At 39.6% G+C, this 17,538-nt stretch overlaps 1 protein-coding gene across 2 annotated transcripts in view; it reads right to left on the reverse strand.

Moving 5' to 3' along the window:
- Positions 1 to 17,538, reverse strand: part of LARS1 (leucyl-tRNA synthetase 1) — a 349,414-nt gene that overhangs the window by 16,836 nt on the left and 315,040 nt on the right. The window contains exons 1-19 of one of the 2 annotated variants that reach the window (XM_069773114.1): positions 17,073 to 17,146; positions 15,565 to 15,683; positions 12,123 to 12,210; positions 11,378 to 11,458; positions 10,792 to 10,932; positions 9,499 to 9,660; positions 8,694 to 8,806; positions 8,225 to 8,288; positions 7,627 to 7,694; positions 7,052 to 7,277; positions 5,858 to 5,945; positions 5,678 to 5,754; positions 4,958 to 5,011; positions 3,821 to 3,961; positions 3,107 to 3,184; positions 2,077 to 2,162; positions 1,932 to 1,997; positions 1,755 to 1,837; positions 954 to 1,092 (exon numbers count right to left, since the gene is read on the reverse strand). In XM_069773114.1, coding sequence (XP_069629215.1) covers positions 954 to 1,092; positions 1,755 to 1,837; positions 1,932 to 1,997; positions 2,077 to 2,162; positions 3,107 to 3,184; positions 3,821 to 3,961; positions 4,958 to 5,011; positions 5,678 to 5,754; positions 5,858 to 5,945; positions 7,052 to 7,277; positions 7,627 to 7,694; positions 8,225 to 8,288; positions 8,694 to 8,806; positions 9,499 to 9,660; positions 10,792 to 10,932; positions 11,378 to 11,458; positions 12,123 to 12,210; positions 15,565 to 15,683; positions 17,073 to 17,078 — 1,880 coding nt within the window. In that variant the 5' untranslated portion in view covers positions 17,079 to 17,146. Of the gene's footprint in view, positions 1 to 953; positions 1,093 to 1,754; positions 1,838 to 1,931; positions 1,998 to 2,076; positions 2,163 to 3,106; positions 3,185 to 3,820; positions 3,962 to 4,957; positions 5,012 to 5,677; positions 5,755 to 5,857; positions 5,946 to 7,051; positions 7,278 to 7,626; positions 7,695 to 8,224; positions 8,289 to 8,693; positions 8,807 to 9,498; positions 9,661 to 10,791; positions 10,933 to 11,377; positions 11,459 to 12,122; positions 12,211 to 15,564; positions 15,685 to 17,072; positions 17,147 to 17,538 lie in introns of those variants that run through there. The other variant, XM_069773113.1, reaches the window with a different exon arrangement.

Genomic DNA, 17,538 nt, shown 5'->3' on the forward strand with positions numbered 1-17,538 from the left:
TGTCATTTTACTATTGCTATTATTATCATTATTATTTTCTTCCTTTCTGTCCTATTAAACTGTTCTTATCTCAACCCACGAGTTTTACTCCCCCCCCCTCCGCAGTTCTCTCCCCCATCCCACCGGGTGGGGGGGGAAGTGAGCAAGCGGGTGCGTGGTGCTTAGTTGCTGACTGGGGTTAAACCACAACATTTTGTAAGAATCTTTACTTCGGAAATGTTTTTCAGATTAGTTATAGCATCAAAAAAGGTAAGTTCCAGTTCCTGTGTGTAAACTACTCCAGAAAATAGTTCATAAAACATGCAGAATTAGAGCATAAGATTCAAGGCAAGATTGGAAGTGTTTTAGTACAACTCATCTGGAATTGAAAAATCTCATCTCTCTGATATGTCACTGAAAGTCCACCACCACTCCAACCAAGAGGTCACAGAGCAGTCTTCAGAGGTATTTTGGTACAAATGCCTTCTGCCTCTTACTTTGAAGGCTTCCATGTAAGAGTTGTGCATAAAAGACGGTTCTAAGCTTCTAAGAGAGTTACGAACCTTTAATACAGTGACAAAAACTAAGGGCTAATCATGCTCACTTTATAGTTGCAAAGCAGTCTCAATAAGCAGAGACTTCAGCAGCCACCGAAACCAACCACTCAAAAACACCTGGCAAGGACCATTTCAAGGCAAGTCAAACAACAATTAAAAAAGGTAATATAACTCTGCATACAGTTCTGCTTTCAGGGACATTCCTCCTCTCTCTCTGGCCACCATACTCCTTTTTCTTTTCTTATTTCCCTTCTGCAGATTTGCTGTAACTTAGCTAACAGCAGTTAAGTTTTAACAAAGATGCTTTTTAAACACAAAAGCAAAGAATCAGCCTCCTTGGCAAGTCTTTGTCAAGAACAATTCAGGAGATAAGCACACCCAATTAAACAAGAAAACTTAATGATTCACTCTCCCTACCCAATGCCTAGAGGAGATTCTCCTTGGCCCCTCAGGTTACCTCCCTGTAACAGATGGGCCACTGTGTAATAGGCCATGTAGATAGTTGAGTCAGAGAGAGACTCTATCAGCCACTGCTCATCCCAAGGTAACCGGGTACCTAGAAGAGATGGAAGTCAGGTATCAGATGCAGTCACAATCATGCCTACTAACAAGCATGACACTCAAGCATAGATAAGCAGTTTATGACTTTCAGTGGAACATATATATATACACACACATATATACACGAAAGTACTCATGCTTATGCTTTTAAAAATCCTTTTTTTAAAAATTCAACTTAGGCATCTAAAAATTTTATTAAAGAGAAAATACTTGCTATTTTTATAGTCAGCTTCTTAGCACAACTGTCAAACAAATTTCAACTCATGATCATTTGCTGTGTATTATAATGAAGTTATAACAGCTGTCCCACGTCATAAGCTACATAAAGTGAAGGCTAGTCAGAATTTAAGAACACCCAAGAAATGGTATTAGTTCCTTCTTCTGAGGTCCCTTGCAAATCAATGGCCCAGGCAAAAAGCTACAAGAGGTGCTGCACAGAATCACTGTAGTAATGCAAAAATAAAATAACCGCTGGCCACATGCATTTTCAAGAAACTGTGCCTTCTCTGGGATGCTGGGTCAAGATGCAAGTTGGCTAAATCTGTTCTACACTTACCTATACCATTTTGGATTCTAGATAGCACTTAAGCCTTCCAAGCGAAGTGACGAGTACCATCCTCATGAAGCACTGAGTGAGAAAAGGAGTGTTTTGCCTACCTAAGCCATATGTCCTGGAGCATGCATGCTCTTGTAGCCAGCCTAGAGCAGCTTCAAAATTTCTCCTAGTCTCTTCACAAAACCTGTAAGAAATAAGCTATTACTCCTCTCAGCCCTTAGACCACCACCACCAGTAGCAAACGATCACTCCCCTTTATATCCGCTTTTATAACTTACGTCTCTAGAAGTTTCAAGCACTCTGATGCCTGTTTCTTCCAGTTCACTTCACCATAATCTAAATACCTACAGTCAGGAAAAGTTTATTGTAATAAAGCAACCCACATTGGCAGTAACTTTATAACTACAGCTTTACTTCCCTTACCACTGATCACAAAGAGCCACGACACATTCATCAGCAGACCTCGACATAACTTGTTTCTCAGGTTCCATATAAATCATGGCTTCGTCCTAAGAGTGGACAGGGCAATAAAAGCTAAGATTTAAGTATTTAGCAAAGTCTTGAAAAATCCTCACATCTTACTAAAAATCATCCTCTCTGTTCCAATCTGTTTTACAGCTTTTATTGCATGGCTTTCATCAATGCACAGGCTCTCTGCCGCAGTATTCACTTTAGTAAAATGAGGGCAACAATTGACTATGTACTTCTCTGAGGTATCAGTTCACATAATTTTGTAAAGAATGTCTCCATGCATGACAAAAAGGAGGACAGAAGCACAAAATATTACTCATTGACTACGCCCCTAGTGATTAAAACAGCTACTAGAAAACCCTGGGGGACAGAGGGAGTGGGGAAGGTAAAGAAAAATAGAACAATGAGCTTTAATTCTACCTTTACAAACCACATATTCTGATGCAGGATGAAGCATTATATTATAATCTGAACATAACAATGCTGCAACAACAAGGGAATATTGACTAAATAACTGAAGCTTCTCCCACACTTCCAGTCCTCATCAGGAAAATCTTATTAAAGAGATGACATGATCATTGTTCATTTACTACTATTCCCTCTCTGCATGATGAGCCCCACAAATGGGGTGTTTGCACATCACAGATATCCTTTATTGGCAGGCTTGAAAAAGACTGACAATTCAGATCCTAGACTTTCAGTATCTTCCCAACCATATCAAAGATTAAATCAGACGACCAGAATATTTCCTAGACAAGGTGATGGGATGAAGCAGGGAATAAGAGGTCTCTAAAGTTATTCATCCCACTTTGTCCAAGAACACAAGGTTCTTCTTTTAGCAGTATTTCGTACTCTGTAGTGATCCAAAGCACCACTAAGAGGACTGCAGAACCAAACCAGAAAGGTTTCTTTAGCAACTCAGCTACTGTGAAAAGGACAAAATGGATCACTTAGAAGAAGCTGTGTGCATACTACCACATACATTATCCACCATCATCTTCTGAATAAGTTTCTTGACATCTTGAACTTTTTGTCCTTTGAATCCATCCACCAACATTACCTGTAAAACATGGGTCACAGGACTTGATTTTTTTTTTAAATTAACAAGAAATAGGTGCAATAGCTGTTTAGATCAACATAAAGAAGTAGCAGTTACTGCAATCTTTGACATGCAAAAAATAGGAATAAAGGAGTTTTTTCATTAAATACAGTCATCTTTACCCAAAATGAGTTTGTATACATGTCAGCAGGCAATCGAACACAGACAGAAATAAACATTGTTGCCAGCTTACAAGAAAATAGCTGAGGAATACATCACAGTAAGCCACCACACAAGTAAAGACAGGAGGAAAAAAAGAAAAAAAAAAACACCACCCAAAAAACCCATACCAATACATTGTTCTCTTCATATCAGTTTCCAAATCAATACTTGTAACAAAATTGATCAACTCCCCAGAAAGTGATCACTTGCTAGGAAATCAGATTACAAATCTCAGTTTGCAGTCATACGTTCCTCCATTCTCTTTCAATTCTACGTAACTCCTCCAACCGCAGAACCTGCCTGCAAGAGAAACCTAAACAAAAAAAAACCCTCCCTCTTTTTGCAGCCTTCTTTTTACTGTCTATCTTTATCCACTTTTTTTCCTCCTAATCAAACTCAGCAAGATAACAGTCATGAAAATCTTTTATTACTTACTCCCTCATAAAATCCTTTCAGGTACACTCTCTCCTTGGCCTCAGCAAGCTTCTCTCTGTCATTCTGGCTCTGGATTTTAAGCTCATCACAGACTAATGGAGCACAAAGGTTGCCATAGCCTGGAATTTCAATGATGGGCACCTGAGAATTAACAAAACAGCATCAGATATTCAGTTCAAATTATCTCAATGTCATAAAATCTACACAAAGATTTGCTTCCCAGATTTCACAAGTTTCACTAGAAGTGATGCATTGAACAAAACAGAGACAAGTATATTTTGCTTGGTTTGCAGTCCCTAGGCTGATACAGGAGTTTGAACCAGAGATTATGAAGGGGAAAAAAGGCAGTGACTAGTTACCTGAAAGTGTTTGTGGTGCATGGTATCTTGGGCAAAAGCAGTATTAACCAAAGAACCCTAATGGCAGCAGAAGCAGGTGCTAGGTCTATGTCAAACTTCTTTCTACTGCATCGTGCTACTCTGTCTGTAAATTTGCAGCATCTAATATTAATCAGGTTATGAAGTATTGTTGCAATTCCACTCATCAAATCAAAAATCCCTGGCAGTCCCCAGTGTGACTCCTGATCTGCCCTCCTACAAGCAATAACCTGGTTTTGTCTCCTGACATGACACCAGTACCAAGTTGTACCATTACCAAAGCTAGCACGCGGAAGCAAGGGTAGTGCAGAATATTGGGAAGGCTCTACCTGTAACCTATGTTTTTCTAATGAAAATTGATTCAGCCATGAGTCTGCATTAATAGTAAAGGACTTTAACTCTTTGCATAAGAACAGATAGAATAATCATCTGCCCATTAAGGCTGTAAGTTTTAATCAACCAACAGGTTATCAGTAGAATGATGCAACCCATTCTCCAAAATAGCAATTACCACAAAAATTAATACTTTCCTTTATCTCTGAAGTATAGCATAGAATAACGAACCTTGGTTGCAACCCCTAACATGCCAAATATTACAACTACAGCAAAACATGCAAACTTTACTTTAAACTTTTCAGCTCTTTCAGCTGAGGACTTTAAATAGAAAATCTGGAAAAGGCAAGCACAGTTCTTGGTACATTTCTCATCCATTAATACAAAGCCATGTGTACTGCAGATGGACACATTTGGGTGTACTTACTGGTTCAAACGGCAGGACCATTTCATCTTTGATGCCATACTTCACTCTCAAAGCCTTTGAAAGTTAGAAAAAAAATGCAATATGGATAGAAGAAAAATCTTCTAGATTTAAAGGGTTTTATCCATTCATAGGGTCTTTTGTACATAATATTTTATTGTAAAGCAGACGAAGCCACTTCCCTGCCTTCCCACCATTTCTCACACCTGAGTTTAATCCCCATCTCATTTTCAGGTGATTGTTTGTCATAACTGTCCACATTTTTAAGAGGGGAAAAACCAATATTGCTCTACTCTGAAAATGAGCTGGACAGAAATTCAATAGCCAGGGATAGCTCTTTAGACGCTGATGTACTCTTGAAGCTGTAATAACAACAGCTATGTTAAGTCTCATTTCAAATTGATACAGATGTCTTAATCTCATTTCTGGAACTCAATTCCACAACAGGAATTTATTTCTATTTCACTGGTACTCTTCACTACCTTAACATGCAGCAGAAGTTACATGATCCTCATCCAAAACTCTTCTTGAAGTCTGAGAATAAACATCTGTCCCAGCCCAGCTGGTTTTAACTTCATTTATTTTTAACTACTTTGATTTCAAGTTAGAGATGGCAAAACACCAATCAAAGGGAGTTTCATTTTACCCACTGGATATCCACTTCTGACCCTCCACACTATGGAAAGGAAACAGAAACAGAAGCAATTCAGTTAACAGACTGACCTGTTTTTTTTTCAAATCTCTCAGGGCTGCAATGTCATCCGGAGAATCAGAGGGAACACTTGTTACCACTCCAGTTCCTTGACAAAGAAAAAGATACAACAGATAGAAAGATTAACCAGCACATATTGAATGCACAGCGTGCATCAAACAGGCTTTGGCAAGATGCTGTTGTAAAGTTACCTTTATCTTCCTTGATTGTGAGCATGGGAAGAGCATATATAACTTTGTAGGCGGTGAGAGGTGCCAAAAGTGCAGCACCAAGAATCTCCTATGTGGGACAAAGGAATAACATTACAATAAATAGCACTTTTTCAGCCTAGCTGTGTAAGCTCTCCTGGCAGATATTCTTTAAATTTGCTGGCATTCCTTACATATTACAAACAAATAAATTGGAAAAAAAAAATAGTTAAGACAAGGAGGAATTACACAGGAAAAGAAAGCATGTACCACTTAAGACAGTATATGGACTATTTACTGGTAGAAAAGTCAGATACCAGATAATATAGAGAAAGCAAAACTACTAAAGTATAGAGTTGGAAAGACAGTAAGCAGAACAGTTTGTCTCCAAATATCTGAAGCACATCAGCATCAAGACAGGCAGAATTAAGAAGCTAGAGTCAAAAGCCGGATTAAACAAAGGCAGGAAAAGAATTTCATCAAGACCATTTATGCACTGACAGGAGGTAGTCTAGATGTTGCAGTTGTCTTCTACCTCTCTAATCTGCTTGAATTCACATCATGTCTACTAACAAAGAAACAAAAACTGTATTTTCTACTTCATCCTTCAAAGCAGGATCAAGAAAGATGATGACAAGTTTTAGTGAATGGAAATCGAGTGATGTAAAGAGCAAGAAGGTGCTTTCTGTTAGGATGAACAAATGCCACTAACTACACTTTACTCAAAGCACAGAAGTTAAGGAAAACTAATATCAAAACCACTAATATTCAGCTACTAAGATAAGAAAGCTTCATTCACAAAGATGTAATGGAAATGTCAGCATCAACAAAAAGCCTTTTTCACAAAACCCTTCCCAGCTATTACTTTTTTCTGTCCTTTCCATTCCTCGTAGAGAAGTCATCACTCTTCCCAGCATGCAGAAAAATGTCACTTAAAACCATTCACGCATCACATAATGCTAAGGCAATAGTAATGCATTTGTCCACAGGTAAGTGCATCAGCTTAATCTCCCAGTAGTAGCTGCAGCTCAGCTGCCAAGGAAGCTGTCTTCTGCTTGCTTTTTTAGTCACTAAACACTCCAAAATTTTTGTAATAGTTCCTATATTTCCTTTGTAAATAGAATTCTATCATCACCTTTGTAAGTATAAGCTTCACAGGAATAGATAAGCCTGACCAGCAAGCTGCAAGATGCTTACTTCTCCCATCAGCTCCTTGACAACAGGTACGACTCCATTATCTTTTGTAAAGCCCTGGTAGGACATATTCCTGGCAGCTCTTTGGGTACAGATAAAAATATCCCCATTCACAGTTTCAAAGCCGATGTACTTCATATCTGGGCGAACCCAGCAGTTAGTCTGTCCAAACATGGTCTCTGGTCTGAGCGTAGCAGCCACCAAGAAGATATTTTTTCCTCTTAGGCCACTGGGGGGAAAAAAGTAATTCATAAGTCACCAAAATAAAAACATTTAGGATAATACAGAACATGCTTTTAAGCTAATATGAACTTTTAAGTAACATTTCCTAAGGTATGAAAGTGGGTCATTAAGTTCTTTGTGGGTTTTGAGATTTTCTTTTTTTTTTTTTTTTTTCCTAATTCAAGCTCCACACAGACTAGTGAATAGAGCAGCTCAAAACAGAGACCAAGCCTTTGAAGTGACAGAAGTAACAGGGTGAAATTAAATTCTGCATTAGGCAAAACAGATTGTCTAATTTAATGGTCACTTCTGGCCATAAGATAGAACCTATTTGCCGTTACAAATTCAAGACCTACCTTAATTTCGTGGGATAAGGATCTAACACCTTCATTTTTATTAGCGTATATTCTTGAGGCCCGACACCCTACAATTCACATAAACAATGCAGCAATCAATACATGACAGACACAAGCAGTAAAGAAAATAAATCCCAGTCTGTAGTAGGCTAACCCAAGCACTATTTAAGGTACTGATGCTTTCTTCAAAGTCAGTCATATTTCCATTGATCCAAATGACTGTTTACTAAAATGCATACTGGAGAGAGAGGTTATACTTTATTCCTACATCCAAAAATTTACTCATCATAGCCACTATCTCAGCAATATATAAATTAATAACAGCTTATTTGTTTTGTTTCAACAGATAGATAATGATATGATGTAGTGATGCTGCTGGCACAAATTGCCAAATAATCACAGAAAACAGCTACAATTGAAAATACTATCCATAGTTCAAGACAAATATTCTCAATAGAGTTCGTTCAGTTTTTACATGTACTGACAACTGAGAACCAATAACTGTACAAAATACATTTCGCTCCAACATACAATTTATTTTTCCATTCAGTACTTAAAAGAGTAAGCAATGCATAAAAATCACAGTTAAAAATATTACCTCTCCTGTTTGCCTGTCATGATCCATGCAAGGCTGTCCATCTTTTGGAGAATAAATTGTGTATCTAGAAAAGGTATGTTCTAATTTAGTAGCAAATACAATAATATGTAGACCAAAAGAAAAAAAAATCTTTATGAAAAAGAGACCTCTTAAGGGTATTTTCAAAATTCGTGTAAATCTATTTCCACCAATGTCAACGTCCAGTTTTTGCAAGAGCTTTCAGTATCGGCCATATTTTGCTTTGAGTTGGTGTCCATGGAAAAAATAAAACAGGAACACAATCTCATACACTTCGGTAGCACAATAAACACACTACTTCATCCTGCCTAGTAGAGCATTTGAAATGAAAGGATTCTAGTTTAATGTGAGTTATAAGCACGTTCTAGAAATGTGTCATAGGGTTCTGTCCTTAGTAAAGCTGAGCTTATCCATATTCACAATAAACTCAAGAGTTAAGTGGTAGGCTTACCGTTTCCCAAACTTAATCTTATTTCTTTCCTTTAATGTAAGAAATTGCCATCGTACAAAGGAATCATAGTAAGGATTAACATCTGTAGTAATGAAAGAACGCCTCCAATCCACCTGGAAACGTGTAAGAGTCTCCAGTAAGTAAATACAATAAAGAAATTCAAGGAACCTCACAATAGCAAAAATATTATTTTAAAAACAAAAACAAGTTTCTCTCTGAAAAGAGAATGCAAGTACATATCACACAAAGTGTGCATGCTTAAAAACATAACTGCAGTCTGTATGTGCATGGCCTTTGAGACCTGAGATATCAAAGACTCAGGGCCCCATCCGCTGACTGAATTTTAGAGATTTTGCAGTAGTTTTAATCAACCACTCAAGCTAAATTTCAGCACTACCTTGTTTCATAATCTCTATCATTCTTCGTTTTTAAAAATCTGTTGTCAGTAGGACAAGTATCTTTATTTAATATCACATCATTACTCTTCCTAAAACTACTGTCAATACTGACTACTGAACAGTTATCTAATACAGAAAGAAGAAGTGAAAGTCATAATTTCTTTATTCAATTCTTCTTTCCAGTTGTGATCATTGCATAGGGTATAAGCCCCATATAATAAAGCCCTTAATTATCACCCAAGACTATTAAAATGTTAAATGAGTAATTTCATAAATACCAGAAACACTTCTAGAATAATGTTGGTATTATGCAGAAAATCTTCTCAAAGGAGGGGCAGCATATTCCTGGACATAACAATACAAGTATGGCTGCTTGCATAATTGAGTTTTAGATTTCACACAGTTACCTTCAATCCCATGCTTTTCAGATCCTGAACAGCAAGGGGAGGGAAATAATCTAGCCAATGCTCAGCTTCAGAAAAACTGACTACTTCTTCATCAGAAAGACCCAAAGACTTCATGATTCCCCACTGGTATTTGGAAGAGCCAGTCTTGGCAGCAGCCTTGCTCTGAAAGGACAACTGTGATTAGGAAAAAGTGCACGTTCTTGTATTCACGATAGCTTTATACGCTCGAGAACATTTTTCTCTATTAATGTTACAATTTCTATTTCCAGATATAGAATACAAGTATTCCAGCATCCTTTCCCTAGCAGTGAAGATTAATGATTAGTTTCTGATCCACACTATTTCCTAGCTCGTATTCAACTGTACATACAGTAATCCTCCTCTTTTCAACTGTTACATGCTTAGATCTATCTGATACATAAGGGTGTGCCATGACAAGCTGGCAAGAAATGACCAGTTCACCAAGGTCCTGGTCAAACAAAATGGCTGTTTTCACCATGAAAAGGTGGAGCAGTCCTGCACTATAGCCTTGTATCAAAAACATTTTCTGCTGTTACTTTGCTCATATTACTTTTTCCTTCAACTATCTTATGTCTCTACCCAACAGCAACTTACTACCCACAAGAGTAGGCAAGATCACATCTTCTGTTGATGTAGAGCAGACAGAATCCCAGATCTAATGCTTCCAGTGTGACAAACCCTTTAGCATACGTAAACAATATACATAAGAACATCTCTAAATTTTTCCTAGATGTGACTTTTTTCCTTGCTTTGTGATACTCCCAAAATCATAAATCTCATTTAAATACCTGATAAGCCAAAATAGTTCAGATGATTTTAAGTAGCGTATCTAGCCAGAATAGGCCAGATACCAATTTACAAGACAATAATCAGCATAGTAGGTATATATATCCCCTACCTCTGAGAAAGCAGGGTTAATTCCTACAACTTGTTTGTGAATGCTTTGTGCAGAAGAAAAAAAAAAAGAAAAAAAAAGAAAAAAGAAAAAAATCAGAATATTACCCTGGATGATCCCATTTTTCTCAGGAAACTGTTAAATAGTGCACCAGCTCACCATTAAGATTTCATGCATTAAAATGATATCCTGCAACCATGCGGTTGACGTATTTTTCTCCAAGTCTACCTTAAAATTACCCAGCTATCTTGGAAAAAACAATCAAAATATTTGTATCACAGGTTTCTCTGAGTGTGAAGGAGGAAAAACCCATAATGCATACTTTGAAGCTTTAAGAGCACAGCTACCAATCCAGAAAATCTTTGTTTAAAGTTTACCTTTTTGCCTTTCGCTTTGTCTTTGATGATAATTTCTTCTTCTTTTTTAGCAGAATTTTCTTCCTCTTCTTCCTCCTCATCAGGAAATTCAGGTGGACAGCCATATAATTCCATTTCTCTTTTTAGCTTATCTGCACAAGCCTAAATAGAGTTATTGGTGGTCTATCAGCACTTTTCTGTGGCAACTGCTTCAATCACAGCTAAGGAGTGCTTTTTACTGATAACACTTTGCATTTCGCTATAATGCTTTAAACTTTTTCTGGACATTGCACTGAATTCTAGGAGACCTTGCAACTTCAAGAATGCCTGCCGTGGCAGGAAGAGGTTTATAGTGAGGATTTTCATTTTGCAAATGAAAAAATATAATAGGTAAACTTATGTTTTAAAGCATTTCATTTTCTATAAAGTAATAATGTATAGCTCAAGCACAACACATCTTTACTACAAATTCAGGTTCCAAATCACAGTCTTGATGAATTTTTTAATAAATTAACATGGTGATTGGGATGGACAGTAAGCAACGCTTTAAGAAGTCTTAAGTATAAAAAACATTAGAAAAAGCCCTCAGTAACTCAAAACATCTTACCTTTATAGGCATCCCAGTGCAGTGTAGACCAAATGGAAACAAGCAATTCTTTCCCTTTAGCCTCTGGTACCCAACTGCAAACTATATAAAGTGAAAAAATGAAACAGATGAAACAAGAACGGCATAAGGCTAAACTAGCACCCTTCCCAAAAAATAAGTGCACTTCCTTCTTTAACATGAAACTACTGAAAGACAGATGAATGCAGTCAACAACATCTAGGAAGCTAATTAACAGAAAAGAAGGTGAAGCTAAGTTTTGTTATCAGGTCTGCCGCTGCTTGGCTGCGTAAGTACAAGCTTTCCTAATTTTCAGGGGGTTGTTTTTGACTAGAGAAGAATGGGTGCAAAGAAGAGATCGATTTTGTGGAATCCTATCCGCTAGTACCTAAAACCTGTTAACACACAGGTAACACAGCACGGTATTCACAAACAAAAGGGACAATAAGATTTCTTGTTAAGTTTGTGCCATTTAGCAGCAATCCTTCAAAATCTTGGCAAATCTGAAAGAACAAATAGAGGAAACACCTGGAGTCTAGTCCCCTAGAACTAGAAAAAGTGATGAGTGGCATTTCTCTTCAACCAGTAATATTTCCAGTGAAAATATGGGAAAAAAAAATGGAGCTTCGAATAACTCACTATTGAATCTATAAATTAACAAGGCATTCTGTTAGTTCCAAATTTAACTGCAAAATTAGCATTTGTTCTAGAGTAGTATTTAAAGGTATTAGCAAAAGAAAATTTTTACCTCACATTTAGATAAAGAAAATGTGTGTCCCAGGTGAAGGCGGCCATTCATGTAGGGATAAGGAAAGGTAACAAAGTACTTTCCTTTGCTGTGAAGAAATTCGAAGAATTAAAACATGTAATTAGCTTTTAAAATGACCATCAGAAGATGCACAAGCAAAACAGTTAACTGATATGTTCAGCTATTATCAGCCCACAGTGACATTAAAATAATATTTTCCCTGCCAGTAACATGAGTCTTTGATTTTAAAGAACTGATATACTAAAAGGTTTTATCATCTTTAAAAAAAAAAAATTTAAAAAAATCAACACACACCACAAAAGAAAAAAACCACATAGTTTTGACATCACAAAGAAACTTTCAAATAGCTATAACATCTTCCCAAAGGTAAGAAATTCTAATCCTGCTTCTCTAAATTAATTACTGCAAAGGCTTAAAGTCAATTAATTATGTTATTAATCTCCCACAGTTATTTAATCTCCCACTGTCTGAGTTCAGATTTTTTAGTGGCACACTGTAAATAATTACTCATTTCACAGGGATATATTGTTGCACAGTATATTATGTTGTTGTAACCTGACCTCTCAAAGCAGCTAAGATAATTTCTAGATCTTTAGGACATTGTAAATTTCTACCTGCACCTTTGCACTCTACTTCCTGCTTGTCTTTTCCCCTTCAGACACTACCACTGATGTATAAACGTGCATAAATAAAGGCCAAGTAATTGGTTTGCTTGCAATTTAGGAAGCTGCCACCTGTTAAACCACTTTAGTTATTATCTTGGTTTAGAGTTTGACTTTCCCACACAAGAAATAACTAACCTCACATTGCCAAGGTCACTGCTTTTTCAGTCAGAGACCTACCCAAAGGACTAATGCTGTTCCACAAGGAAGCCCCTCTCTACGAAGAGCATTGATCATACTGATCTGAGAGGAATTATGCTCCCACACATGCTAAGCATTTCCAGAGGTTCTGTCTTAAACAAGTTTCTCGGGGTTACTCTAGGGCAGAAATAAAACCAAGAGTTAAATGGTCTTTCTTAATGCCGCAGTACGTTCCCTTCGCCCATGAAATGCGCTTCCCCCCAGCAGCTCTGCTCTCTCCCTTCCTCAGGCCGCCACCCTTACGGTCCTGAGCAAGCGTGACCAAGGCAAGCCCGAAGCTGTCCCCCCATCAGTTCACTCAAGCAGCACTGCATCTACCACCAGGGAAGCCCGTTGTGACAGATAAAGGGATGGAACGTAACATTAGAGCTTGGTAGCTGCTCAGGCACTACGGCAGACTGTATCTGCCATGTGGAAAGCAAACAAGAGACCAAACCAGTGCTGCACGTGCCTGCCATTTTAGAAGAACCAATTTCAGAAAGCTGAGAACAATTATGAAACCAACCAGGTGGGAGAAAATTTAAGCAAAGAAATAAGCACCATCTACAGTCAACAGACAGCAGCTCAGGAATATTTCACCGTAAGACCAGAAAGCCACTATCAAAGCAAAATGTTGTGTTGACCAAAACCAGCACCAATTAAAAGCAGAATGCTCTATAAAAAAAAAAATTCCTTAACTAACAACTAAGAAAAACACGGTAAAATTCACAGCAGTTCAAATTAATTAGAAAAGGCAAATACCAAAAAAGAAAAACCCAGATAAACCTCAGTACAGATTCACACATGAAGATGATGTCAACAAAAGAGTTTTTTCTTTAACAAAATAAACAAAGGCAATCCTACCAATGGCATTATTACATGGAAAGAGCAGAAAACAAGAGACAGTTCAGACACAGTCCCTCTAGAAACACAGTGAAATTACATTAACAGAGGAAGCTTCAAGCAAAGAAGCAGAAATACAACAAATGCAGTGACTGGAACTGAAGTCAGAGAACTTCATAATTAATAAAAAACTTTAGATAATAAAAAAATAAATCAGGAACAGTGTTACCCATTAAAACAACCTGAGAAGTTCTGTGGTAGAATCCCATTCTTTTTAAATAAGGGTTAGATTTTTTCCTAGGGAATCTCCTCTAGTTCAAGCAGGAATTATATCAAAGAATTTTTTAAGTCTGAGTTTTGGAAAAGGCCAACCACATCTCTCCTGGCCCATTTTCTTTGAATAACTGTGATCTTTAATAATGATACAGATATTCCTGCTATCACTTTCCCAGGATTGAGCGTTGCATGAATAGCCAGAGATCCCTTACAGCAATTCCATCTACATCATAGTAGAGCTTTACCAGCTCAATCCAAGAAAAAACACTGTAAGTAAAGCCTCCTCCTGGCACACGATGAAATCCCACTGTGACTACGTAAGGACTGACCACAGAAACGTTCTGCCAGCATCATCTCTCTCTCTCTCTCCTCTGAGGAAGCTTTTACTAATATCAGCTATTTTATAAAAATAAATAGAAGACAAAACCCTGAAATAAATACTTGGCATTTTAACTAGAAGTATAAGAACATCAGTTCAGCAAAGCAGCTTTTTCTCCATTTATAAGGTGGTCACATGTTACCATGATAAACACTGAGATTTCATATTAAATCGCTCCATATAGTAAAACTGACCTACTACTTTCATTTTCGGTCAGAAACTAAGTATTAATTATAGCCTTAAATTTCAACCTGTAATATAGCAAATACTTAAAAGCACAGATTGCATTTCTTTTAAGTGAAAAAGGAGTTCTACAGTGTGAGCAAAACACCCCCACGCAACAGTTTTTATTACACCTCCTAATTTTGCATTCAAATCTTCTGACCCGTTTGGGTCCTTCACTCTTTACTCAGTCCTGGAACTTATTTTGCTGGAGCTGCAGATCACAACAGAAGTGCAAACTGAAGGTCTATGACTAACAAGGTAGCGGGACAAACTTCTGCAATACAGTTCATGTATGAAAAGAAATCACAGCACCTCACCTGAGGAACAGTAATGATCACATGCCTGGCCTTGATCCACTTCTACACAAAGTAAAACAGGTTGGCCTACACCAGGACCCAAGATATTTGTTTAATAATTTTCTTTTCTCAGTGAAGCAGAGCAAGTACACACCTTCCTCCAGAGAAAGGAGTGGTCCTTTCTAACTGGGAGGGTAAAAGCCCTCCCACTAGTAAGGGCTCAGGCATCCCATTAAGAAGTATCCTCCATGTCCAAGAGTAGAAGTCACCAAAGAGAATCCATTTTTAAAATCTCAGAGGGTACTGATACTACCAAGGAATGAGAAGGCGGCTTTTTTCATCCTAATGGAACTTGCCCAACACATGTACACCACTGCTTTATGTTGTCAGCTATGGAAATGCCAACTTAATGCATAAGCAAGTACCTCCAGGTGATCCAAGAACACTATTCATTCAAAAGAGGCACTTTTTTTCCCCCCTGGGTTTTGAAGGAGAAAAGCTCCCCTGAAAAGAAATTTCAAGCAGTTAAAGACACAACCTGTTAAAAAATGTAATGATACCTCTTTTGGTTCTGCCTATCTGAAGCATCAATCTCAAAGACTCGCTCATCATCCCACTTTTGCTGGACCTCTTTCTCAATTTTCTTCAGGAAATCGACTTTTGCTGTCCCTTTACGTTCCTGTTAAACGGAAAGAAGAAAAGTCTGGCTGAATGGATTACTAAATACAGAACCGTAACATATTATAGACAAATCCTAAACCCCTTTTGTTACAGGCAAGCATTTCTCTGGACTCCATAACACTGCAGCATAATCTCACAACAAAGAATCATTAACGTGATCAATGATCAGGCCATGTAAATGCGTATCCTTGAGATTCAGCCTTCTGAGACAAGATCTAAAATCTGTAAGGAAAGCATTTGCCAAGGCAAAGGACCATCGTAGCCAACATAACACACACACAGTAACAAACTGAACGTTTTACCAATAACTTAACAAATTCAGAGGTGTCTGAATTGAGGAGAGAGGAGTGGATATAAATTGTAAGTGAAAAAAACCACCATGGAATTCTGGTTTTGTTCCAGACTCTTCATAAACCCCATGTAATGTTTCTTCATCTTGTTATACACTAAGTAGGAATAGTACTTCCTACACCAGAAGAGTCTGGCATACAAGTCGACTCTAACTGTAGTTCACAAAGAGAGTTCTTCAGGTAAAGTAAATTCCACTGGTGTTTAAGCACCACCATTAAGTGTTAAACATTCCCTCTCTTTATTCTTTTCTCACACAACATATTGCAAGCCTTAAAGGATACACACACTACAGATACCACAGTCCTAAAGCTTGACATTCACAAAGTTTGAGGGTCTGGGTTTTTTCCCCCCAAGATCAAGGCACTACTAAGGTATTTGGGGCAGAAGTTGAACCTACCTTTACTCACATAAGCAAACATAAATCTGATTAACAATAAAAGTACTACAGCAAACCTCAAAACACCTTTAAGAGAAAAGCAAAGATATTATGGTAATTTAATGAAAGGTTCTAACTCATGCCAGGAAGTCTAATCACTAGTCTCTTGTTCTCCTGAGGTACTGCATCATTCACCTTGGCGTGGCTCCACCATTTTACTCATTGTTATGCCATCTGTAAAACCACGAAACCAGCTGCTGAAAGTCGTTTGGGCTTTCGAAGCGTCTGTCAGCCGAGTAAGCTGCCCAGACATACTGCCTACCGGCACCGGCGGCTGACCCGACTTGGAAACAACCAAAGACAGCTAGAGACGGCCAGGCCCCCACCGCCACCCCTCCGAGGGCAGGCCTGCCCCTCAGGATCGCTCTCCTGCAGCTCCACACACCGCAGAACCGCGCCGGGAAGCGGAACGGCCCCGCTAGCGGTGAGGGGACCGCGGGGAGCCCGGCCACCGGCGCCGGGAGGCGGCCGGTCCCACGCTAAGGGGCCGCGGCCCCCGGACGGACACTGCCGCACACACCCCACCGCGAACCGCGGCCCCAGAGCGGGACCCACCGCGCCGGGCCGAGCCCGGAGCTCTCGCTCCGCGTCCGCACTCACCGCCATGCTGCTGGGCCGCCGCGCCTGACGGGAGACACAACGCCCCTCCCATCAGCGGCGGGGCGGGACCAGGCTGTACCAAGGCGGCGGTGGCCGGGCGGGGCGGTGGCCGGGCGGGGCGGGGCTGTACCAAGGCGGCGGGCGGGCGGGGGGGGGCGGTGGCGGCCCGGCAGGGGCGGGCAGGCGGGAGGGCGCTGCGGGCGCGGGCCTTTTGTAGCGCGAAGGCCGCTGGCTCCCGCCGCCGCCTGTGACAGCCGGGGCGGAGGAAGCGCGACCCGGCGGGGAGGCAGTGCGCCTGTCCGCCTCCTGCCGTCCCGCTCCCCTGCCGTGCTCGGCGGGAACAGAGCCGTCCCGATGCGCGGACCCCCCCCGGGCAGGCAGAGCCCCGCTGCAGGGCCAGCGCCAAGCAGGGGCAGGGCCGCCGGCCTGCTGGCTGGGGGCGCGGCGGGGCCTCGGGGGCCTGGCC

Source organism: Haliaeetus albicilla, chromosome 27 (genome assembly GCF_947461875.1).
Source record: "Haliaeetus albicilla chromosome 27, bHalAlb1.1, whole genome shotgun sequence".
Classification (NCBI taxonomy): Eukaryota; Metazoa; Chordata; class Aves; order Accipitriformes; family Accipitridae; genus Haliaeetus; species Haliaeetus albicilla.